Source organism: Antechinus flavipes, chromosome 3, assembly GCF_016432865.1.
Source record: "Antechinus flavipes isolate AdamAnt ecotype Samford, QLD, Australia chromosome 3, AdamAnt_v2, whole genome shotgun sequence".
NCBI classification, from domain to species: domain Eukaryota; kingdom Metazoa; phylum Chordata; class Mammalia; order Dasyuromorphia; family Dasyuridae; genus Antechinus; species Antechinus flavipes.
The window spans coordinates 25472361-25499686 of NC_067400.1; the positions used below are offsets into that span (position 1 = coordinate 25472361).

General features: G+C 35.1%; 1 protein-coding gene across 1 annotated transcript in view; it reads right to left on the reverse strand.

Annotated features, from left to right (window-relative positions):
• Positions 1-6154: 6154 nt before the first annotated feature.
• Positions 6155-27326, reverse strand: part of PDCD10 (programmed cell death 10) — a 43534-nt gene continuing 22362 nt past the window's right edge. The window contains exons 3-8 of the mRNA XM_051983129.1: positions 22631-22684; positions 17670-17787; positions 12776-12902; positions 9403-9481; positions 8716-8798; positions 6155-6642 (exon numbers count right to left, since the gene is read on the reverse strand). Coding sequence (XP_051839089.1) covers positions 6561-6642; positions 8716-8798; positions 9403-9481; positions 12776-12902; positions 17670-17787; positions 22631-22684 — 543 coding nt within the window. The 3' untranslated portion in view covers positions 6155-6560. The remainder of the gene's footprint in view (positions 6643-8715; positions 8799-9402; positions 9482-12775; positions 12903-17669; positions 17788-22630; positions 22685-27326) is intronic.

Sequence of the window (27326 nt, forward strand, 5' to 3'; positions counted from 1 at the left end):
TTCTGAGCAAAGTGTGGCAGAAAATGGAAAAGCTGAAATCAAAGACAAAGGGAAGAGACAAATGATAATCAAGGGAAAAGTGTGAAAGATGCTTTTGTTCTCAAAGGCTGTGGAAAGGCCATTTCCATTTCTAGCTCTAGTCTCTGTTCATAGAAATTGGAGTCCAATTAGCATGTACTTTCTGTGCTTTTTTTTTTTTTTTTTTTTACTTCATTCCTCATATTCCAGTGGTTGGCATTTATCGAGAGAGCTTTCCTGATCCTAATTTATAACTTCAGAGGGGAGGTGCCCAGTGGAATGTCATTTTTTTCTGAAGAGATGTTTGCTTTCCTCGTTAGTTTTTTTTTTCTTCTCTCTTATTTTTTTTCATAATGAAAATCAAAATATCTCCTAATTATTTCATGCTGAGTGAAACATTTAGCACATTTATGAAGTAATGGTGCTTTAAATATTCCTCTAGGCCCTGCTGTGTTTTTGTGCTTAAAAAAAAACAAAACAAAAAAACCCCCACAATCTTCTCCCTTGTTCTTTTATCCAGAATCATCTTTGAAGCCATCTCTCCTAATTCCAGGAAGTTTTTGAGGGCCCTCCATCTCCACACTAGGACTATCAACTTCATAGGGAAAAGTAGTCACACTTCGGTGGGTCTGCCTGAAAAACAGCTCCCAGGTAAGATATTCCACACTGATAATTCTCTCCAGCCAATGCCCTTTTCTGAACCTTTGCAACTGAAATCTTTTCTACTCCACTTTCTTTGTTTAGGGAAAAAAGGGATTTGGGCCTGGTGGATCAGGGGCTGGACCTAGGGTCATTCAACCACAAATTAAAAGCTGGGCTTTAGCTGATATTAAGTGCATCTCTCCCATTTGACCCATGAGAAAACTGAGGTGCAAGGAAATGAAGGGGCTCGTCTCTGGAGTCATAGACAAACACAATTATGATAAGTCAGGAAGAGGATTGGAAACTAAGACTTGGATCATTTAATTTAGAACTGAAAAAGACCTCATCAAATACAACCTTATCTTTTTTTTTTTTTTCCCTCAAAAGCATTTTATTTTCCCAAATACACGATAGCATTCATTTTTGTAAGACGTTGTGTTCCAAATTTTTCTCCCTCTGTCTCTTACTACCGCCTTCTCCGAGACAGCAAGCAATTTGATATAGGTTAAATATGTATTTAATATGTATTTAAAAATATTTCCCTATTTGTCATGTTGTATAAGAAATATCAGACCAAAGGAGAGGGGAGGAAACATGAGAGAGAAAAAGCAAACAAACAACAAAGAGGTGAAAACACTAATGCTTTGAATCCCATTCAAATTCTCTCTCCAGATAAGAATGGCATTTTCCATCCCAAGTTTATTGTAATTGTCTTGTATCATTGCATGGTACAGCTTTATCTTTTTACTAAAGTGTGCCTCCAGGGTTACAGAGCTAAATAAAGATTTGAGTCAGAATTTGAACCCAGTTCTTTTCTGACTCCAAATGCTCTTCTTTTCACTGTCCCCAAAGTGTCTCGGAAAAATCTAGCTTCAAATGGTTGAATCTCCTCATCTCTTTGTGCCTCAGTTGACACATGTAAAATAGGAACAATCTCCCCGTTTGGTGTAAGCTTCCAAAGCATGTTGCCTCACCCTGAGGGGGCTGCTTCAAATTTCTCACTGCTCCATTTCCACCTTCTATACAGCTGTTGGAGCAATTTTCCTATTTAACAAACACCAGTGACTCCCTGCTGCCTCTAGCAAAAATTAAATTCACTTTCAAAGTCCTTCCCACCTGGACACTCCTCCTCCTCTCGAATTCTGTAACTTAGCCAAATTGGCCAATTCTGCTCCTTTACACACACTCCACTTGGCTCCTATCTCTACTCTACGTTGGCCATCCCTGGCACCTGGATGAACTCTTCTTTCACCTCACAAGGCTTTACTGATCTCCCAAGTGCTGGTGCCCTCTGCCCCAAACTCCTTTATATGCACTTATTCTGTTATATTAATCACCTGTGTATCATCTATCCTATCATCTATTTATCTATCATCTGGCAATCTATAATTCTACAATCTATCAGCTATAAATCTATCACTTCTCCTTTTCCTTCTGTTGCTCCCTATCTCTTCCCTTCTCCCTCTCATCTTTTAATTGTCCCCCCTCAGAATATAGTTTTCTTTTAAATTTTCAATAGGATTTCATTTTTCCAAATACATGTAAAAATAGTTCTCAACATTCACTTCTGCAAGACCCTGTGTTCCCAATTTTTCTCCCTCCTCCTCCCCAAGAGAAAAAACAATCTGATAAAGGTTAAGTATATCAACAGAATATAATTTTCTTAAGGGTGGTAGCTTTTTTTGTCTTTATCTCTATAGCACCTAGCATGGTGTTTGCCATACAGTGGGTGCTTAAAACATGTTTTATCTATTGAATGGGGGTGGATGGATGAAGTGACTTAAATCCTCCTAGGGCTGCAGGGGAGTCCAGGTCTGGGAATTTAGCATGACCTATGATCGTTTCTTTCGTGCTTTGGGGCTCACTGAGCTCTTAGCTTTCCACCACCCTGTAAGATAGACAACAGTGATGTCCAACTCAAGTAGAATCTTTATCCCAATTTATTATTATTATTATTTTTTTTTAGCAGCACATTGACTAAGAAAACCACAAATTAGTATCACCTATGTTGTACTGTTGGGCAGCTGGATAGTGCAGTGGATAGAGTGCTACCGTGGGAAAGTAGGTCACTTAATCCTGTTTGCCTCAGTTTCTCGGCTGTCAGAAGAAGAAAACGGCAGACCACTTCAGTATCTTTGCCAAGAAAACCCTAAGTGAGGCAGACACAAATGAACAGCAGCCGTAGTTTGTCATATTGTTTTTTATTTTGTTAAACATTTCCCAAACACATTTTGGTCTGGTCCTGCTCTCACTAGGCAGTTTTGCTGCAGGAAGCTTGGCACCTCTGGGAAAGCATTAGCTCTATTTTACCAGAATGGAAACAGAAACTGGGAAAGGTGGGGCCTTCCCTAAGGTCACTCAGATGGTACAAGATGGAGCCAGGACTAAAAAAGCAGCTCTGGTCTTTCCTGCAGGAACATTATTTCAGGTTCTACTAAACCAACAAATTTGTGCTTGCTTAAGCTTGCTTGGTTACTTACTTTGGTTTTTTTTTTTTTTCCTTGAGAATTCATTTCCAAAGGATTATGAAATAGCTGCTTTAAAATCTGTATCGAACTTCCTATGTTCTTTCAAAGGCAGCATAGTAGAGCAAAAAGGGCCCTGGGTTCAAATCGAAGTACAAATCTCTGCTAGCTTGGCCAAATAAGTCTTTAGGCCTATTTCCTCATATGTAAAATGAGGGGGTGGGATTAGATGGTCTGTAAAGTGCCTTCTGGTTTTATGATCAACACTGTCACTGCCCCCAAACTGAAATTATTTGCTGCTTTCTCACAAGGATTTAATCCTAAATACTCTCCCTTACTCTCCTCTGCTGCAGACAGATTTTCCCAATAGATCAAAGGTTATCAAATTTATAAATCAAAGTCTATTTGACCTTTCACTTTGAGAAATCCAGTTCAATGAAGACTTTCATAAGAGCTGCTACCTCAAAGATCTCTCTTCTCTTTCTTCTAGATACGTTGAATATATATATATATATATATATATATATATATATATATATATATATATATATATATATATATATATATATATATATATTTTTTTTTTTTTTTTGAATTTTACTTAAGGGATGAGGATGGTTGCATGGGGGGAATCCTTTACTCTTCTTTTATTATGCCCATTTTACAGCTCAGGAAACTGAGAAATTAAGTGTTCAGGGTCACTACTAGCAATTGTCAGAGGCTGTTTTGAATCTGGATCAAGCTTCTTGATGCAAGGTAGAACATATTGTCCATTGAGTCAGCCTGTTTTCCAATTTTCTATTAGAATCTGACATTTTCAACTCACTTTGACGCTTTTTCTTTATAGAAACACATCTCTGGGAATTAGAGCAGAACCTTGGCTGGGGGTGTGGGGAGAGTGGTCCCATTTCCTTCTGAAGGATGAAGCTGAAATAACTGAACAGCACACAATCCCAGCTTCCCATTTCCTCTCTGATGATTCCTACAGCTCACTAATCTAAGCCTTTCTAGTCCGTTTCTTTCACATACCCACTTATAGTCACTTAACAGGACTACTTTCCTTGAGTTCATGAACACAGTTGTTAGCTAGGAATAAGGATTTTTCTCTGGAAGACACTGTGTCTGTTTGAGGTAAGCAAATATTCAGAGTTTCTTAATGTCTTGCAGATTTCACTGGTTCTTACTCAAGTCACTGAACTTTTTGATTTAAGCAATGTTTTGAAGCCTCATTAATCAGAGCCACCATATTTTCACATAGTTCTACCTGATAGCTAGAGAGCTTTGCAACCTTATTTTAAGACACCCATATGATTAAACCATAAATATGATATACAAATCTTTCATGAGTGTTGAAACCAAAAACCTGTGTGAAGTGATTTTTAAAAAAAAAAAGGCTACCAAAAACTGTAAACAATTTGGCAGGAGGGAGGAGTCTGAAAAGAGCTTTCTCTTCCTGAGCATGGCCTCTGCCCATCCAGTGGAGGCTGGGATGGCACAAAGAGATCACAAGGTGTAGCTTGATTTCTTATTCTCTGTAATGAACAAACAGTGCACTCTAGTCCATTTTTGCCAAGGAAATTATTCTTACACATTCATATACTTGTCCCCTTATAAGCATAAACTTTGAGAGTAGGGATTATTTCTTTCTTTGTATTTGTATTCACTATGACTAGTTTAGCACAGTCTTTGGCATATAGAATTACATTTAATTTGATTTAGGTGAAGGACTAAAGGCACCAGAATTTCTGAGAAAGTTTTATGGCAAGTTGGAAACTTTCTATCAAGGTAATATTTAATGCATCTTTTTCAGAGGAAACGATAGAGCTTGTCAGGAATTGGTGGCAAAAAGATTAAACATCCATACTCTCTGGCACTCTCCCCCATTTTTCAGCTTCCTTTGGTGTATACCCTTCCTTTATTAGATTATAAGATCTTCCAGGACAAGAGTAGTCTTTCTCCTTTTTTCTTCTTATTTGTACAACCCGTCTCCTTTGTGCCAGCTTTGTGAAGCTGGCAGCTTGGGCCTAAGTCCAGAAAAAGACTTGCTAATTTGGTTTTTCTCTTAAATAGTCTGCAGAGTAAATCCAGCAACATTTATCTACTTCCCAGAATAGTGATTTATGACATTATAAATAGTAAAGAATGCTGATTTCATTAATTTTATTATCTGTAGGTCTCAAAGGGGAGAAACAAAGATGATTTAAAAAAAAAAAAAGGTCATAAATTAATGGGCTATATAAAATGTTTTCCAGTGACTTTCTACTTTTACATAAACGTATACTTTCTCCATAAACACATTTTGCTCATTCTAATGAACTCAGTCTCTAAAATTCTGACCCCTTTTTTTAAAAAAAGAAAAAAATATTTAAGTAGTAATGAAAACTTACAATAAAAAACTAGTTAAAAACCTAAACCTTTTTATATACGATCAACAAATTCTGAATTTTTTTTATTTTTTACCATAAATGGAAAATGAAAATATTTAACATGAACACTTGATACATAATTTCCTTAAAACTCCTCTATCGGGAAACAAAACTGTACATATTTAAAGAGTGCAATAATAAACACTCATGATAATGTCACACCAATTAATATTGGTTTATTCCCAAATTATTACCAGTTTGGGCTACGGTTTTATGAAAAAAGGTGTGCAAAGCTTATTAGGACCTGGTCTGACAGAAGACTTATTTCTCAGAGTCAAAACCTTTAAATTCTCTGAGTTCAGAAAGTGACAAAATAGTGTAAATACACTATAAATGGACAAATAAGTCTTTTGAAAGAGGCTAGAGATAATGGAAAAAATATTTCAGTACCTCATATACAATAATTAGTGAAAACATTTTCACTAACTACTTTTTGCCCAAATGAATTAAGGACTATATATATATATATATATATATATATATAAAAACTCTTCTTGTATTATAATGTGACAAATAGCTAATAAGTTTCCATTAGAAGTTCTCTAGATGTTACCAAGTTTTCTTGGTCTTTTGATTTACACTTTTTTTTCAAGTAAAGAAATGTTTAACAGATGTAAACTATTTATTGAATATTTGCCACCAAATATTGTTAAATACATTATCTTGCAGCATATCGCTTTCAAGTTAAAATGTCAGAAACAAACACCAATATTTACAATTCTTTTAAGGAATGTTACATAATGACACATTAAGGCGTAAATTCTTTTGGCTTATAATTCTTAAAAGAATGATAATAGCAAAAGTGATGCAAAATCTTCAGTGTAAGATTATGATTAAGCTACGTTTTACAAAAATATGGTGTAAGATGGCAATAATCCCATTCAACATCCTGGATTAGGTCCCTTCAGGAGGGACTGATAATTTATACAGTCAAACTTTAAAATTTACAGGTAAAGGCAGCAGTTTAACACCACCACTGAAACATACAGCTCTTAACATAATACAATTTTCAGGCCACAGTCTTGAAGGTCTGAAGTATCAAGTTGGTTTGATGAATTAGTCGGTTGGCACTTATGAACACATTTATTGCCCTGTTACAAAAGAACATAAACAGTAATATTTTAGACAGTTTTTAGAAGCAAAAACTCATATATTCAAAAATGCTAATCTTTAACACGACTTGCAAAAGATAAAACTGATCCAGCAATACACACGACATCCTTTCCAAAGTGAAGGCACTATTCCTATGGGATATCATTGTTTGTATTTTCATATTTGAAATGCAAAGTTTCTGCATTACTGACAACTCCTAATGGTTATCACTGACCATAAACCAATAGTAGGTTGCCAATTATGGATGACACTAAAAAGTAAATTAGAGATAACTGGCCATAAAGAAAAATCCTCTTATATCCCACTCTGGATTTCATACAAATCTGTGCTTCAAATGGCACCATTTGAAATGTGCAAGATTCATGCTAATCACACAATAATTTTCATCTCAACCTCCCCCAAAATGAAAGAACTCCTAAACAAAATCACAATAGACAAGGACATAAGCAATTATCAGTGTTAATGGGGAATGGGCAGCAATAAAGACAAGGCATTTTTTTTTTTTAACATATTAGTCTCAACTACATTGCATCTACTGCAATACATAGACAGAAGAAATGCTTTCAAAGGTCAGAACTGATTTTAAACCTGTATCACTTTTTAATACTGCCCATTTCCCCATTTCCCAAGATAGGCAAGTTCATTTCATATGCTCACTCACAATGCCAATGACATGAGGTCCATCATGTAATGAATCTGTTTTCCCTTTTCTAAAATTTGCAACATTACCCTCAAATATGCCAACTAATTATAAGAGGGACCCACTCAAAGCACTGATGGATCAGTGTGAACACATGTTCTACTTATGAACCCACAGGACCATTCTGTTTAAAAAAGGTCAACATTGAATAATAAGGAGAGCAACAACAACGGGGGTCCTGGAAAAGCTTCAATAATCAAAGGTAGGCTTTTCAAATGGATTCTTGTCTCCTCTTATCATGGTTGTTAATTAGTTCAAAGTCAGAAATCATTATTGTACTGAGCTAAATTTTTCCATTTGAAGTATCTGGTATTATTACTGGATTCAGCAAAAAGAACTTAGGAAAAATTGGTCTCAATTAAAAAAAAAAATTAAGATGAAAAAATGATACCAAATGGTATCAAAAATGGTATCTGTCTTAAACAACAAATACTACATATCAAATATTTTATATTGAAGTTGAAGAATCTGATTCAATGTGGTCATTCTCAATTTCAAACCCATCTGCTTTGCTGAACTGACAGATTAAAAAAAAAAATTTAAATGTCAAGTGACTATTAACAAAGCAGCTTTCATCTACCAGCTTATAACACACTTAATCCATACATGACATGGCACATAGTCCATATGGAATGAGCCTACACCAACCCAATGGGACTGAGCTGAGGGCAATCCAAAGTTGCAAAATTGCATGATGGATGATGGTAAAGATACAGGTAGCGGTCATAGTGACTTTTCAGCAATTCCTGGTGGGAGACACCCACCCTGCGAGGTAGACAGTACAAGGACTGTTTCTCACATTTTACCAAAAAGGAAAAAGAAACCAAAACCAAGTCTCTGAATGGCTAAAGGAGTTGAGCATTTGAGCCATGTCAGGTATGGATTAAGTGTGTTATAAGCTGGTAGATGAAAGCTGCAAAGTTTGGCACTTTGACATCAGAGTTAAGAGAGAATACCAGAATCCATTCAAGTTTTCTGATTTTTCCCTTAACCTTCCCCACATGAAGGAGGTGTGATATACATGGTCAATAGCACCTCATTTATTAAACCCTTAGCTGTAGGCTAAGAAACATTCCCAAGGGATGGGTGACAAAGACAGCCAGAGGTACTTTGTGACAAGTGTCAATATTCCAATTCTGAGGTGAGGTAGAATAAAACATAACCCCACTTATCTCCTTCCATTTTCCCTATAAATATAAAATATATAATCTAAAAATGCTCTCTTCTCCCCTCCACTCCCCAGTGAATTAGTTTATTTAAATGCAAATTTATTATTTATGGGACCGCCTACACAGAATTGAATACTACAATTGCATAGAAAATCAAAATATATCATTGTCATTGAACTTACTTTCCATCTTTAAAATAGGTTTTCAGAGTGTCACTGAAGCTCTTGGAGTATTTTACAAATTCTTTCTTTTGGTGTTCAAGTGCCTAAAGAGACAAAAGTCAAACGGTGAAATTAAAAGACACTAAGAGACACTAATACCACAAAGTTACATTACACTCAGTGAAGGTCGCTACCTATAGTGAAAATCAACAATTACTGCCATCCATTTCTACCCCAAGGCCTCAATAGAGAAGGGAGGCAAACCTCGATTTCCTAAAATCAGATTAGCAGGAGCCTATACCATGCTGAAAAAGCTTTGGAATAAGGAGAAGCTAATGAATTCATTGTTTGTCAGTTGTTTAAGGATCTGCTTAATTATAACTGGGGAGATGTAGCACCAGAAGTTTAGTCACATCACATCAACTCCCTGGTACTGCCCACTATGGCAAAGAAAGAGGGCATTATCTGAATAGGGGAAGACAGTCTTCATGTTGATAAAAGACATAAACCTGGACAAGATGATAGGTTTCTGATCAAGATTAATCAGTCACACCCAAGGAGCACATTCAAATGGAAGGGTCAGGAATACATGGATTTATAATAAGCCTTCCATCCCAACAGTCACTCTTCTCTATAAAAGGGTGCTTGCAACAAGTGAGGTGCCAAAGCAAACATGGCAGCTGCAGAGAGTGCTTCTGCCCAACATACCCGGCGGTTCTGGTACTGATATTTTTTGAAGACGTTGTTCACTGTGTCAAGAAGTTCTTTTATTGCACTGGCAATATCCCTGTTGGGAAATGAAAAATTGAGCAGCTTATGAACTCAGTTACATCTAATATAGACAATTTGCTGTTTTAGGAAAAAGAAAAAAGAAAAAAACCTTATTTTTCATGTGAAGACCTTCAATGTAAAAACCTAAATTCCCAGGATACTCTTTTATTTCCCAAACTTGGCACATCAGAATGACATGATGATTCTTCTCATTACCCAAGCTGCTTGAGTGATTTCAACTTTCCCTTAATTTATCCTCTAAAATCTCTAATTTCCTTCTTTATCTTTGATTCCCCCATCTACACTGTACTAAGCAACTGATCTGGGATTCAATAAAAAATCCATGCTTTGAGGATTCCCCAGTCTAAGTATCACTCCTACTGGGCATTATTCCAGGTTTCATATCTAGTTCAATGATGGAACACTATTACATTCCAAGATGTAACTCTATTAAATTCCCTCATAAACTCCCATCTATTATGTAGCAACTATTATTTAAGAGCAATGCCCAAAATCTTTTAAAATAATAGATTATAGCTAACATTGGCAAATTATAATTTCACTTAATTCTTAACAACATCCTTACAATGGAAAAACTGAGGCTGAGGTAATAATGTCAAACAGCTGTTAAGTTTCTGAGGATGAATTTAAACTCAGGTTTTCCTGACATTTTGTTTAGCACTTTGACATCAGAGTTAATAGAGAATACCAGAATCCATTCAAATTTTCTGATTTTTCTCTTAACCTTCCCCACATGAAGAAGGTGTGACATACATGGTCAATATCACCTCATTTATAAAACCCTCCTTCCATATCTGAAAAAGCAGATGAGACTTAGAATCTTCCTTACTCCTGTACTCTTTCAATTCTACATTTCTGGCTTGTCTACAAGGCTGTCCTTTTCCAATGACACATTCTATGCTGAAGTCATTTATTTTTTGTTGTTTAGAAGAGCCTTCTATTCCTTCTGGACCAAACTTCTTCTGAATTCATCTTTTGCAAAGTTATGTTAGTCTCAATTATCATTTGATACCTTTGTTTCTAGAAATACAATGAAAACACACATACAGACACGCACACACAATAAAAACAGCACATTCTACTACAATCTACTGGGATGCCTTCTCATGGGGTGAAGGTAATTCAAAGTTATCACAAAGTCAATTAAAAATCAATACACACTTACTAAGTACCTCCTTGGTGCCAACCTGAAATTTTCTAAGGTATCTGAGGTTTACAGGCTAGGAATGTCTTAAACTCAAATTACTCTGGATCTCATTGATTGACCAACAATGGTTCCCAGGTCAAGCCTCCTTTGGTCACTGTCTGGACCCTGATTGGCTCAGAGTGATTGTAAATAGCAGTTGTTTTTGTTTTGGCCATAACCTGAGAGTCTGCCCCTTCCAGATCAATTTTCTTTTTGAAATAGGTAAAAGAGGCCATTCTTTATTTCATTTTTTATCTAGCCTTAATCACTATTTGGGCACTGCCTCAGTCAAACTGAGACCTGTTAAAAGTTTGACTGAGGCAATGCCTAACGGTGATTAATCAATAGATTTTTTGGTATACATGTTTTGGGTTCTGGGCTGAAATTCTAATTAAAATGATCTGTTATGTAGATCTTGGTTTCCACATTTGTAATAAGAAAGGCACTAGCTGGTTAAACTTAAAGGTTTTTTCATTTCTCAATCATCTGAAACCTTATAATCCTCAAAAGTATCAATCAATCGCTACTTAAGAATTTCTGGATTTTGGGGCACCTCGGTGGCACAGTGGATAGAGCACCAGCCCTGAAGTCAGGAAGAAATGAGTTCAAATCTGGTCTCAGACACTTAACACTTCTCAGCTGTGTGATGCTGGGCAAGTCATTTAACCCCAATTGCCTCAGCCAAAAAAAAAGAAAAAAGAATTTCTGGATTTCTCAGCTGGTTAGAGAATGTTGTTTAAGGGGCCAAGATTGAGTGGTTCAATTCTATGCTGTGATCACATTAATAAAAAACATAAGATAAACTCAATACTACCTGAGCTCAATCTTTCTCAATGGAATACAATCTGGATTCATTTATTGATCCTATAGCTTTAAGCTAATCGTGTTAATCAAGCTCCACCCCAATGGGTCTCAAGTTTCCTACCCAGCAGAGTGAGGAGGCTGGAACAAGTAACCTCTAAGGTTCCACATAGCTCCTGGATTTTCATTTAAGAAGGCCCAGGATCATCACTTAAAGTCTTTCATCTAGAAAGATGTCATCTAGACTCCTAATCTGTACAATGGACATTATGATAGTCTTACCTCCCTAAAATGTGGTGAGGATAAAATGAAAATGACAATGTTTTGCAAATCTTATATTCCTTTGTAAAGGAGAACCTTCTTATGATTGCTGGGATTGTTATTCCCTGCTTCCAATCAATAACCTTTAGTTTTTAAAAATCTAAGATCTTCATCTAGGCATTAAGCCGTTGACTCATACTTCTCTGCTTCATTCTCTAAGCACCAGGATAGGCCGTCAGGAACGTCTGGCCATATATCTGAACAAGAATTCCTCCTACAATTCACCCACAAATTCTCCTGTCTTCGACCAAAAATGTAGGAAGGTTCACAGGCAGTTTATTTCATTATGACATAGCACTAATTGCCATGTTTTTCCTGTCTCAATTTCATTTTGCACCTTTAAAACTTGCATCCATCAGTCCTTGCTTTTTGCCCTCTGGGGTCAAGCACAACAAGATTAATCTCTATGACATTAGACAGCCCTTCAAATACTTGAAGATGGATTTCTGTTCATAGGATTTAGAAGTGGAAAGGAAGTTAGTAATCAACTAATCCATGAGGCTCATTTTACAGAATAGGAAACTGAGGCCTTGAGAGTTCTCTGCCCACAAAACAAGTCTTTCTTCTAAGACCCATGGGATACAATCTTGAGATTTACAGGTTCCTTTTCTCTGCACAAAGGACCTTCAAGAAGGCATCTTTGAGCTCCCTCTTCTGCTTTATAATTCATTTTTCATGGTTTCCCCATTCTTGTGAATTAAAACGAACCCCTTTACATTCCTTCATCACACTAAATTTCCTCCATACCTTGCATATGATGGACTAACCTTGCTTTTGATTCCTTTCATTATACATGCATTATAATTAATGTGTATGATTTAAAAATGTTTCTTCTCGTCAAGTTTTTAAACTGCATTTGATAAACTTGTAGATACAGTAATTTGGAAATGAACAACAGACTGACAATTATCTTTTTAAAAAATGATCAATTTTAACATGTAATAAAATGAAAATATTCAGGGAAGCAAACAAAACACTTACTTGATTGTCTGAAGGAATCTTACTCGGTCATTGATCTCATCAGGAATCTTACTGAGAATCTGTTTAAGTGCTCGTGCCTTTTCATTCAAGTCCTGGAATTCAGGCTCTGGTCTCTCAATCATATACTCTGACAAAATAAATAGTAAACAAACTATCAGATATCTCCAGGTCTAAAACAATTCTTGGAGCTTAAAATCTTAAAACAAAGTTGACCAAAAAGATAGTAGAGAAAAAAAACACAAAAACAAAAATTCCTTTCAAAGACATAAGAAATCTTAACAATGCAATAACCAACCACAATCCCAGAAGACTGATGAAGCATGCTAGTCTGTGACAGAGAGGTGAGGGACTCAAGGTGCAAAATAATATATATTTTGTTGGGTATGGCCAAGGTGATAAATGAATTTGTTTTTCTTGCCTAAGCACATTTATTACCAGGATTCTGGCTTTCTTTTTTCCTCCATTGGAGGAGGAAGAGAAAATAGATTTTTCTTAATTGAAAAAGTTTTTTTTTTTTTTTTTAAAGAGGTCTACTATAATTTAACTCTCAAACCAAAAGAAGTAAATGAAAAAGATTCAAATTAAATCCCACTAGGAACTGTCATCAGAAGAATGGTCTCCCAGAGAAAGATGCTAGTTTTTCTCTCTGTAAAGAAAGAATATACTTTATTTTCTATTTATTACGAATAGGGAATCAAACTCAGTGGTCAGAAAAAAATTCAGCACACATACACATAGGGATTCACAATATCTAGGCTTTTAAAGAAGTTACTTCCATCTGGATTCAAAGGCATATATTAAAAATCCAATCACTTAATACAATATTATTCCTTCTAATCCCTGGAGCACCTTAATTCCAGCAAAATCAACTGATCTCCATTTCCATACCACATTGTAGACCTACACTGGATACCTAACCATCTGTTAATACAACTTAACCTTCTATCTCTCTTGACCACCATGATCCTTTCTTATCTCAAATCATACCTGTCTTCTCTCAGCCCACCTCTTCTACATTTGTTGTCACCTGTCCCTACATCTGGTCTTGATTTTATAGCCTATCACCTTCATGATTCACAAGTTGCCATTATCAAATCCCTTACTCCTGTCTTCTGCTGTGGATCTCAAATGTGCCGAATCAATCCTAAGCAAAAACCCACTGACTTTCCCTCACCTATTCCAGTGGTGCTGAGCATCATAAAACAAAGCCTTGAACCACCACTAGATCCCATGATCTCAGCCATAACTTTACTATTTTGAAACAATCCTTCTACTCTTTATTTCTTGAATTGCCTGCGCTAAACATTTTCCTGTCTTCAATACCCAATAGCACTTTTATCTCCCACATATTCAGAATCCACAAATGTCCTGAACACCTTTTTTTTGTTTGTACAAATGAATTTTTGAAAAAACCAGACTGACTTTTTGTCCCTACAATTCTACCAAAACAATTTCCCTTTAGGGGGCAAAGGAATTTCCACAATTCTTGGCCTCTCTGCAACATTTGTCAAATATTTCCTTAAAAGGTGCAACCAGTTAAAAACCAATATATTATCAATATGAAAAAATAATACTAATGTCTTAGGTTGACTTTTGAAAAATGGCAGCACTGAAGTCTTTAATGTAGGAGTTGAATGCTGTTAGTGAAGTCTCTCCCAATTCCTGTAGTTGTTAATTATGTCTCCAAACCCAAATTGATTTGAATTTCTTAATAGCATTTTACTATCTCCTGCAGAATGTAAGCTTCTGCAAGGAAGAAACTTATTTTTCATCTGCATTTCCCCAACTTCAACATAAAATATTTGATTTGTAGTGTCTTTATTTCCTTTCTCCCTTTCCTATTTTGCTTTTGACAACTAGCTCCCCTTTAATCTGCCCTGCCCCTTATCCTTTCTGCATCTCCTTTTCATTTATATTTTTTCCCTTCAAATTTCCCTATTGTGGAAAATGAATTCCTATGCTCAGCTGTGTATATATTCTTCCCTCCATGAAAAAAGTTCAGATGAAAATGAGGTTCGTATTACCCACTCTCTGTCTCCATTTTCCCTCCTACTATAAAAATTCTTCCTTGGGTGCCTCTTTCATGTAAGAAAATTTAACCATTCTTCTTTTCTGATCCCCAGAAATTCCTCTTTCTCGCCATTTCATTTCTTCTTCTAAGATTATCCCAAGATACTATATCCATAACCTCTATGTAGACTCCTTCAATTTCCCAAATAATGATAAAGTTCTTAGAAGTTATGTATCATCTTCCCATGTAGGAATGTAAAAACAGTTTAATCTTACTACTTCCTTATGATTCCTCATTCATATATACTTTTTTATGCTTCTCTTGAATTTTGTGTTTGAATGTCAAATTTTCAATTTAATTTTGGGCTTTTCATCTGGAATTCTTGAAACGCTTGTCTTTTATCAAATATCCATTTTTTAACTGTAGGATTACACTCAATTTGCTAGTTTACACTTGGCTGTAACACTAGCTCCTTTGTCTTTCTGGAACATCATATTCTAAATGGGGGGGGGGGGGGGAGTGGTGGAAAATGTTCATCCTGTGGGCTGTAGAAGGCTTGTGAAATCACTTCCTAAGGCAACCCCAGATGAAGATAAGCTGAAAGCCAGACACAAGAATCTTCCATTGCTTGAGTTTTAGAAGTTGATAATTTTGTATGGCCCACTAATGATGTTATAAATATCCAAATGGCCTTTCCAGAAAAAAGGTTCCCCATGCATATTCCATACAATCTGTTTCTTGATCATGGCAGCTACTAAATCTTATATGATCCCGACCGCTGCTCCACAGTATCTGAATTTTTTTCCTTTGTGGCTGACGGCAGCATTTTCAACTTGACAAGAGAATTTTGAATTTTGGCTATGATACTTCTGGGAGTTTTCGTCTCGGTTTTTCCTTCAGAAGTCTTACCTATAGATTTTTTATTTTGCCCTCCGATTCAAAGTTATCTTGGCAGTTTTTTTTTATAATTTCTTTAAAAAAACGTCAAGACACTTTCTATTGATGATTTTCAGACAATTCTTATTATCTCTTTTCTAGAACAAGCATTTTTCCTAGGAGATATTTCCTATGGTCTTAAATTTTTTTTTCATTGTTCTGATTGTTTTACTGATGTGTTTTGTTTTGTTTTCTGATGTGTCATGGAGTCATTACTTTCCACTTGTCCAGTTCTAATTTTAAAGGAGTTATTTTCTTCAGTGCTTTTTTTGTGCCTCTTTTACTAAGGTGCTAATTCTTTTTTCATGATTTTCTTGCAAAGTTCTTGTTTCTTTTCTTACTTTTAATTTACTGCTGTCTTCATCCTCCCCCTCCATCTCCCTTGAAACTCTCCTTTATAGTGAAGCCAGATTAGCCTTCTAGATGTACAGATATCATCACGACATTCCTCTACACAAATTAAACTAAACATCTTCTTACTCTGTCATTTAAGGTCTGCCACAACACCTTACTTACCTTACCAAACTTACCCCATACTTCAGGCTTTATAATTTTATTACAGTGGACTCTACATCATCACCTGCATAGTAAGTAATGCTGTACCTTGGTATTTAGTTCTTTTTTAACATCTATGCTTGGAATGCTGCCTTCCCCCATTTCTATGTTTAAATAAATCCAACTCATTCATCAAACCCCAGTTCTATAGCAAACACATCTATGAGGTCGGTCTTCATTGGTTACGTAACAATTTTAAGCACTTGTAAATTACTTTTATTGAGGTTGTTTATGTTAACATCATATCACAGCAACAGACTTGATCATCTATGAAATGAGGACAGGAACTATTCCTTTGTATCTCAGTACCAAGCATAATATGACTGAACATAAAAGGTACTTCATAAGGGGCATAAATAAGTTTCATGAAGCAGCTATTTTGTATAAATTGTACAAAGGGATAAACAAAGGGAAAAGACACCACATCTGGACATAGGGAATTAACAATCTAGTGAATCATAGTTAAAGGGTGAAAAATACATACATATATGTATTTATACTTGAATTGCAAATGAGGCAGATCAAGAATTTACTTGGCCATTACTATTAAGCCCTTCATCGTTTCATTGGCTAAACTAAAAAACAAACGAAAAACATTAAAGTCTATGCTGAAACCGCCATATATTCCTGGTTGGAATTTATTTATTTATTTTTCAGGCCCTACCTTAATGCCAATTCCCCAGAATAAGAACTTCAAGAGACAGGTCTCGCTGAATATAAAGTATTCTATGATAGTAGATGGTAAGGTTTTGATGGGATGCAATCAGCAATAAAATAAAGGGACCAGGGACCCAAGGATAAAAGAATAGATCCAGGACACCAAAGGTTCAAGATAAGAAGAAGAGAGAATGGGCCAGTGCAGAGATGCCAATTTGGGAAATAACTTGGGAGTCAAGGGTTTGGAAGGGAAAGTGTAACAAGAGAGAGAAAGGTAAAGGCAATTCAGAATTCTTGAACACGGGAGTAGTGTATTTGTGAGTGATGGCAAAATCAAGGATTAGAACCATTTGTGTAAGTGAATGAGGTGAGATGGAGGAGAGGCCATGGGAAACCAATAGGTTGAGGAACCAAAGAGTTAAGAGCATTTCAGGGAGAGTTAATACCTACACTGAAATCCCCTTGTATGAGAGCAGGATCAGAATGTAATTGTTCTATCTAAATAGCTGATTCTACCAAATACCTACATGTTACCTTTTGAACTTTGTTAATAGTTCAGTGTGATTGAAAAAGCATTAATATAGTGTGAGTTAAAAATTTAAGTTTTGTTTTTTTATTCCATGTAGTTTCTTTCCAAAGAATATATAATCTCTTTAAGATCCATTACTCTTAGAAAAATGCTGTTTAACAATTTCAAGGCACAAAATTATAAACATAAGTTCTGATTTCTGATACCTTCTACATCATCAGCTGCCATACGAAGAAGGGACTCTGTAAAGTTAACTTCTACACTTTTTTTCTCCAGAATTTTCATAATGATGTCCTGGGTGAGACCTGGGTTTTCTTTTTCAGCCTAGATCAAGGAGAAAGTTAAAATTGAAACAGAGAAAACAAATGAGCACTTTGAAATGCAATTTGTTTGCATGACCAGGCTTTCTGAAGTCCAACAAACTTCTCTATAGCTTTTTTTTTTCCAGGAAGTTTTACCACTGTACTGCATCAGTGCACTTTTTCACTACACTTAGCCACCCATTTTTTACTTGAGATAAACTCTTTTTCTTTATACTCTTGAAGACGACAAAAAGTCTCCTACCTTTGGACTAGGCACATTTTATTTTCCTATGATTCCTTTCCCAAAATATATATAGTTTTTCAACACTATATTTTGGATATTGGCATTTATCTCTACATTTTTTTCCAATATTTCAACATCCATTATTAACAGTTTCAGAAAACAACACAGAAGATTTTCTATAGATTTTGTTGGAGTAATAGAATTCTTACCTACTTTCCCATAGTCATTTCTCGGACTGTTTTTGTACTGAGAATATTACTTCCTTGTCTGGCTTTCAGATTATCACTACAATCTCTAAGGCCTGAGAATGTCTTATTGATGAACTTTCAGGTCAGATCATGTGCCAGTCCTTATCCTTCCTAAGGCCACAGTCTCACAGCCATTTAAAATCTGAGGATAAGTAAGTTCATCTTAGTTAGGCACTCCTTTTCTCCTCTGTAATTATTTTAGTTTTTATTAATTTGCAGCAAATAAACTTCAAGGGTGCAGACTGAAATAAGGAATACACATTTACATTTGTTTCGATCAAGAAATGGACTGCTGTAAAATGCTATTGTTTCTGCTAACTCATTTTGATAGATGATAAGCAATAGTCTAAGTATGCTCTGCTGGATTCTGTTGACCATAGTACTCCTAAACAATACCTATCACTTTATATAGAGGCTGTCCCAAAAGTCTTTGTGTAGTTTCAAACTATTAAAGATTAAAACTACAGGAAGACATTTTGGAGTACCTTGTGTGCAGAGAGGAATAGATGGCGTATTATCCATTTACTTGTCTCTATATAAAAGACTATCCTTAAACAAGGGATCTTGTTTAAAGAGAGGAAACATTTTGTAACAAAGAGTAGTTACCACTTAAATAGTCAGAAGACCTTCCTAGCAACACAAATATGATAAACCACTTAAATTCTTTAGGCTTTACATTACTCATGAATTAAAGGAGCAATATGGACTACTAGACTTCTGCAATCTTCTCCAAACAACAACAAAATGTAAACAGTGGGTTGAAATCCCATTTCACACATTTATTAAATGTGTAATCTTCATGTGAAGGTAGGTGGCACAATGGACAGAGCACCAGGCCCAGAATTAAAAAGACCTGAGTTCAAATCCATCCTCAGACACTAACTAGCCTGAGCAAGTCACTTTACTGTTTGCCTCTCAAGTTTCCTCAACTGTAAAATAAGCTGAACAAGGAAACAACAACTCTTTGCAGTAACTTTGCCAAAAGAAACTCAGATGGAATCATGAAGAGGAAAACACAAGGGAAGCAATCAATCACCTCAGTAGAGTCACAGCTTTCCCAAACCCTTGTTTCTACCTATGATAACCTGTTTAACAAGGCTACTGGGAGACCCCTTGTTGGCCTTCTATTATCAATGTGGGCTATGACTCTAAAGACCAAGGAGGGCAGAGGATCAGAGTTCACAGGCCACAGAGTTGGGATGCCCTTAATTGAAATGCCTTGGTGATCCTGGACTCCTACTTCATTTCTTAGTGCCCCAACCAAGTGGTTAATACATTAAGCTGCAGAATGAGTGTCATCTGAACTGGGGAAATGTCCTAAAATGAAATCACAGGTTTGGTCCCCTCTGCCTCTAACTAGGAGACACAGGATTATTTCTGCCCACAATGTACTACTGTAATGGGCTATTAACTTTTTAAGATTGTGTCTAGCTTCTTTTGAGAATAATGTTTAAGTCTCATGAAAAATTACTCAACAGTGATCTAATTGCAAAACAATGCTATATTCATCCTAACATTTCCCAAACTTTGGTAGATTCAAATAGTCAGAATTCTGGCATAACTTTAAGCATCAAGCCAGGGTCATCCCAATTACAGAAAAGATAGCAAGGAGAAAATAAGCAGCCACAATCATTCAATTTTTCTGGGTCAAAGCTCTCCTTCAGCATTCCTAAGACTTTTTTTTTTATATCATGGACTTCTTTAGAAATTAGTCTGGTAAAGCCTTTGGGCCCAGTCTCAAAAATTTTTAAATGCACAGGAGGATAAAGCTACCCATTTATATGGAAATATAGTCATCAACATTTAAAAAAAAAAATTAATGGATCCCAGGTTAAAAATTCAACATCCCTTTTAGTTCTAAATTGATAATGCATATGAATTAGAGATAATCATGCAAGCTTGTAAAGTCATAGCTGAGACTGTGCCATTTTTTTTTTTTAGAGAAAATACAGTTTTAAAAAATTATAGTCAATATAGCAAAAAAAGAAAAGAAAAGTACATTGAGATACTGATAATGGCATACTCTTGCAACCATGAAGAAATATGGTTAATTAAGAAAAATAACTTTTTGCTGATGTCTTGTTTTTTTACATCATTATAGTTCTCATCAGTATACAACTGAAAGAGCCTTCCTGTATAACATTTTTTTAAATTCCCTCAACCAAAAGAGAAGAAAATTATCATAGTTAATCAAATACATTGAAAACTCTTAGAATGCATGCAACAGCCATAGAGTTCCCCTGTCCATGAAGAAGGAGTTGATGATGCCATTTCCTATCTCTTTTTCTGAGTCCTGATTGGTCTTTATAATGTGCTCCATTCGATTTAGTCTGTGGCTATTCTTTGTATTCACATTGTGATTGTCATCACATAAATTGTTTTCTTTCTTTGTACTTTTGGCAAGGCAACTGGAATTAAATGACTAACCCAGGGTTACAAAACCAATAAGTATTAAATGTCTGAAGTTAGATTTGAGCTCAGGTCTCCCTAACTCTAGAAGTGGTGCTCTATCCACTGTGCCATCAAGCTGCCCCTCAATTGTTTCCTTGGCTCTGACTTCATTGCATTGCTTCATGTAGATCTTACATGATTCTTTATATTCACCTTATTTATCATTTCTTACAGCACAAAAATATTTCATTACATTTATAGACCACAACTGTTTCTCATTCCTCAATCCATAGATATCTCTATGATTGAGTTCTAAGATTTAAAAATGAATATGATTTTTTGATTCTTTAAGATTAATTGCCTCTGTGCTTTTTGTTATACAAAATATTCCCACAAAATAGTATTTTAAAACATTGTTTAATTTAAAGGGACTTGTAAAAAGAGATAATAAAGTGAGGCATTTGGTGATATCAAAAATTCAATTTGATGTACCATTAAAAAAAAGATTAATTTGGGTAAATTTATACTCATTAGTGAAATATGATCCTAAATCGTGAATCCAAATGAAAACTTGATTATAAAGTTAATCATCACATTACTTTTAAAAATCAAATCAATTTGAAGAAGAGTAAAGTGTTAGACCAAAGAATAAATATACTTAACACAAATAAAGACAATCTTTTCTATAGTGGTAAAAAGCTAGAAAATAAGAGATGTCCAACAATTGAGGAATGATTGAATAAGTTGTGGGATATGAATGGGCTATAGTGCTAGTAAGCTATAATAAAACAGGAAAGAGATGCTTTCAAAAAAGACATAAAAAGATTTATATTAACTAATGCAGAGTGAAGTGAACAAAATCAAGTGAAAAATTTATATAATACCAATATTATAAAAATGAAATATTTTGAAGACTTTTATATGTAATGAAAAATGGATTGAGAACCAGAATTTATAGGACAAGAATATAACAAATGCTGAAAGCTGTAAGAATCATGATAAAGACAATGACCATTTTACAATTCCAGAGAATAATGAAACATACTATCCACCTCATGACAAAAGTGATGGATTTAGGGTACAGAAAACAACATATGCATTTTCGTGTGCAGACACTGGAGGAATTTGTTTTGCTTGATTATTAGTATTCATTTTTCTTTTCTTTTCTTTCTTTTTTTTTTTTTTTTTGGTGGTGGTGGTGGTGGTGAAAGGGAGAGAAAATGGGATTTTTTTTTTTTTTTTGATAGAGAATGTATGTGGATGCTGCAGACTGAATTGTTGCATGAACTTTCAGATAAGATCGCTGTGTTAACAGTTTTAAAGTTTTGCTTTGTTACCTATCACAAAGCAGAAGCAATCTGTGAATGTATGTACTAATACAAAAGCAAAATATGAATCAAACTCAGTGTTAAAAACAATAATGCTAAATATAAATGTAAAAAGAGAAATTCAGAGCTTTCAGGTATGTAACTTTGGCAAAATGCCAAGAATAAGAATGCATCTATAATTTGCAAATTTCAATAGCTCTGAATACTACTTTTTGTTTTACCTATTAAATGTAAAAGATTTTGTCCCTCTTTACCACAAATCCTGAAAATGTCCTGAGGCTAATGAAACACTCATATTCTTTTCCAATTAAAATATAGTTTTGGAGTTTAACAAACCATCGCCTTTTAATAAACACTGTCAAGGATCATTGTCTTCTGTGATATAATTCTACAAAGAAGTTGTTTCAATTCATATCATTAAATACACCCAATGTAGTTTAGGAGAGAAATGTTTAAACCAACACGTAAAGCACTAGGTGACAGAAAATGAAGAGTTAATGAAGGAGTTAAACAATATTCTTCTGTTTCCCTTCCCCCTTCACTAAGTCAAGTCCAAAGCAAAGACACCTGGAAAAGGGAAAGTCAGCAAATATTATGCAATGGCTTTAACTCATAAATACTTATTTTAATTATTCTAATAAATTATGAGCTCACCTTGATAAAAGCTGCTCTCAGTGTCTGAGCTGCAGACAGATTTACTCGTTCTAGCTGTAATAAAAGTTTAAAGTCATTAGTGATGTCAATTTATTTAAGAGAACATATGTGACTTATCTGAATTTTAATTCTCCAGTAATCACTTTGATGCAACCATAATTCTATTAGCTACAATTCTTGTCAATGCCCTTAAATCGTCAACATGGCATTGAGTCAATAGCTTACCTACACAAAACTGTCACCAGAGAACTACCAAAATTACAGACAATAATTTCTTTTATTAATGTTTTAAAGTAAAAGACAAACATTTAACATGGAACTAATAAAGTTTTAGATCTGTCCTTTAATTTAAAACTAAGATGCTTGACCAAGTATCCTACACTTCTATTTGATACAGTTACAAAGCAAAACTAACACTTTCCATTGGTTAGTGGAAATAACTCATTGAATTTGAGGACTATCTGGTGACTACTGGCATAGTTTCTGTTGACCAAATATTTGATGAAATGCTCATGGTCATAGATTTAAACTGAAAGATAAAAATACTACTTAAGATTTCCAGCTTCTCCTCTCAAATCCTATCTAGTCACTTCTGGGATATTGCTCTTTAAACTTTTAGATAGAAGAGGAAAGAAGTAAAATTCAAAACAATTCATTATCTTAGCTAACAAATAGTCCTGATAAATCAGTGATATCTGGACTACTTATGGATATATTCTTCACTCCTTGGATCTCTATCACACATGGTACCTACCACTCAAGAATTTTTTACATTCTATTTTAAATTGAAATACAGTTAGTTCTGCTGTTAACATTTGTTTGGAAAACATGAATTTGTTCTGTGACTGATTAGAGAACAATTAAAGCATAACGCATATTTCCTGTTTGTTTATGCATGATTTCATTATCAAGAAACAGCAAGAATGAAGAAAATTGCACCACTTCACAATAATTCATAAGCTGTATCCCTTTCAATCTCCATTTTCATAAGCAAATTTCTGGTCTTTTTTTCAAGGTAAAGTGCCATATTTCTAGTATATTCTTCAGGCGCAGCAGGAGCTGTGGGGCAAAGGAGGGCTCCCATCCCAGCAGCTGAGGCCTACTCAATTTGTGTGAGGCTCTGCCAGCCTGAGCTCTGTGGAAACTAGGGCTCAAGAGGATTGTGCTGAGGCCACACAGTGCTGCTTTTAATGACAGCATTCATGTAACTTTTAAACATTCAACATATACAAAACTAGGCTGTCATCTTGACTATGTTCCTTTTTTTTTTTTGATGTACCATTAACAAAACAGTTAAACATTATGACTCTGACCTCATTTCCTCCATAAATCTTGTGGTTTTAATTGTGATTTTACATAGTACAATGATTTTTAGAATTGTATGTATTTTGGTATAGCAGAATAGATTTGTATATGGAAGATCCTAATCATCTTTGCATCCCTTAGGGTCTAGCATATATCAGGCACTTAATAAAATACTTTGTTAACTGAACAATGACATAAGATGCTAGATCATGAGTTTAAATCAATATATTTCTAGTATATTCTGTCCAATATAAAAATCATAGTTTCAGAACAATGCGTATTCAAAAGCCTGACATCCTATTTTGTATTATGTCTTAATAATCACATAACGTGCACTTTTTATAAAAACAATTTCATCAGTCTAAGTATAATGGTCAAACTCAACAACTAACCACTTCAGCTGGTTACAAGTTTTTCTTTCCCCTACAAACAATGAAGAAGCTGGTTAAATCAATAAAATTAAACTGGATTTGTTTTCATTGAAATGATATTGGAAAATATTGCTGCCTTTATAGCAAAACATTTCAACAAAAGCTTTGAGCATATCTCATGCTGTTCAATGAATATTACTGTTAATTCCTTGAGGCAAAGAAAATGTTTGACTCTAAGTATAAGAAATGTGTACCTAAGTCAAACAAATAAACTATTAATCTCCCTGTAAATAAAGCATTCTTAACTTGTAATTTTGGCAGCTACAAACTCTCAAGACTAACAGATATGGTGAAATGAAGCAAGAGTCCAAAAAGGCTGATCTAGAAAAGAAGACAATAATTATTTTATTGTATTCATAATTCAATGGGGAGATGGCCTTCGTGTGGGAATGTATAAAAAAGTGTGAGGACAGAAAGATCGGGAAACCCTAGAAATTGAATTTGGCCACAGAATACTAAATATAGACAGAAGCTTAAGAAAACTGTTTAAAAAAAAAAAAAAGTCAGAACAGAACCAGGGTGAAACAGTTGCAAAGAAGTTAGGGAAGGAATCACTATCCATCCACAAGGACAATGATTAGCATTGTCAAACATTTTTGAAGGATGTAGAATGATGAGACCAAGGAAAAAGTCACAGGATTAAGAGGAGCCAACTAGAGTCCTTTCCGTGAACAATCACCTCACTTGAAATAACATGCCTGGATCATTACTCTTGTCAGTGGAATCAATCAATCAGAGGAGAAGCACAGATGAGAATTTCACAAAAAATTTTTTCACACACGCAAAAAGAGGAAGACACTTTTACCTATTGTAGCTTTGTTTATGTTATAGATCAGGTACTGTGCTAAGTGGTGAGAATAAAAAAAGAGAAAAAAGACAATCCCTGCAATCAAGGAAGTTACAATCACATGGGGCAGGCCACATACAAACAAACATATCTGAATCTAAAAAATAAGTTATCTACCATATGAAGTACTTTGTTCTGTACTAAACATCCTCCTTTACACTTCAAGGATTCCTTCTCCTTTTGCTACCATGAAAACTGTTGAATTTAACTTTTATGATACCTATAAAGTCAGCATTAATTTATGGTAATTTGAATTAATGATAATCCCCTTAATTTGGAAAAGACAGCTTACTGTCCTAGTAAACAGTAAGAGCTCCTTAATAAATCAAGCAAGTATTAATCAAAGAAATATTATGTGCAAGTTTCTTGAGGGAAGGGACTGTTTCATTTTTGTCTTTTTAGCCCAAATGCCTATCAGCATGAACAAGACCAAGTGGATATTTTATAAACGTTTGCTAACTTGTAAGGGTACTGTGGAAGAGATCAAAAGATGCAGTTGCTCTCCATAAACTTAGAAACCTTTCTAGGAAGACAAGTTATGAGGTAGGAAGATTAGTTTCAAATGAATAAATAAAGAAGGAAATAGACTAAGTTCATAAGCCCAGAAGGAACTGCAGAGGTCATTTGACTAAGTCAGAATTTGAGCTTGACCTTGAAGAAAGGTCTTAATTTTAACTGCTGCAATGAAGTCCAAATTCATCTCCACATAAATTATTCTCAAACCTATTCATCCAACCCTAATCTCTTTCCTGAACTCCAATGCTATGTCACATTTTCTACCCAGATTACTCAACAAAATGTCAAATTGAACATTCCCCAAAGGAAATCCATTCCCTACTTCCTTTGAACTTCAAAATCATGCTAACTCTAGTTGGCTCACCTTGGAATTTCCCTCAATTTTGTTTATGGGACTCTTAGCACGCTGGAACACCCAATCACGTAGGCTGTTTACTCATAATCCTCCACTTTCTCCACTGGTGAATAGTTCCTCTTGGAGCTTCTATTTTATAAGAGGGGTCCATGTTGGTCTGCCTTCACTCCACATCGCTGACTTTCTCTAGATTTCAAAGCCATGCCCTAGGAGCACATACCTTCCTTACATTTCTACTCACTTTTTAATCTTCCTCCATTAAAATGTATATTCTCTGAGGGTTAAGAACTATTTTATTCTACCTACATTTGTATTCCCAATTCAGCACCTAGACACACAGTAAGCATTTAACAGCTTGTTTCCTTATTTGAGTACATTCATCTTTCCAGTAGACTGCAAATATCCTGAATGAATCTTATTTGTATATGTCCATTTCCTAAGCAACAGGATCTGAATATGGCATGCACTTAAAATAAATAAATAAAGTTTGTTGGCTGAATGTCCTTCTTTGGATCTTTAATCACAAGTCATCTTTCTGCCCAATTCTGAGAGTTTCCTAGAGTTTATCATTTACCATCATTTACATTCACTTTCATTTTAATCTGAAAACCTGAACAGTTCATTGTGCCCCAAGCTCTTTCAAAACCTTTGTAAAAATGGTAAATGAGCCTGAATTCTTCAAGGGAAATCCCAATTTGAACAGTTTCATTCATCCAGAGAATAGCCTCTATCTCTACTTTTGGTTTCTGGTCTCTAAGCCACATTGAGATCTACTATCCAAATCTCTCCCACTCTCAACACCGATGATAAATTCCTAATGAATCTTGAAATCTTTCTGGTAGCCCACCTAAAGTCTGTCTACCAGTTCTTATACCTACAAAGTTAACTGATGGGAAAAAATAATGATGAATGTTGGAGGGGATGTGGGAAAACTGAGACACTGATGCACTGTTGGTGGAGTTGTGATCAAATCCAACCATTCTGGAGAGCAATCTGGAATTATGCCCAAAAAGTTATCAAACTGTGCATACCTTTTGATCCAACAGTACTACTACTGGGCTTATACCCCAAAAAGGGTATGAGAAGGGAATAAAGGTATAAAGAAGGGAAAGGACCTGTATGTGCCAAAATGTTTGTGGAAGCCTTGTTTGTAGTGGCTAGAAACTGGAAAATGAATGGATGCTCATCAATTGGAGAATGATTGGGTAAATTGTGGTATATAAATGTTATGGAATATTATTG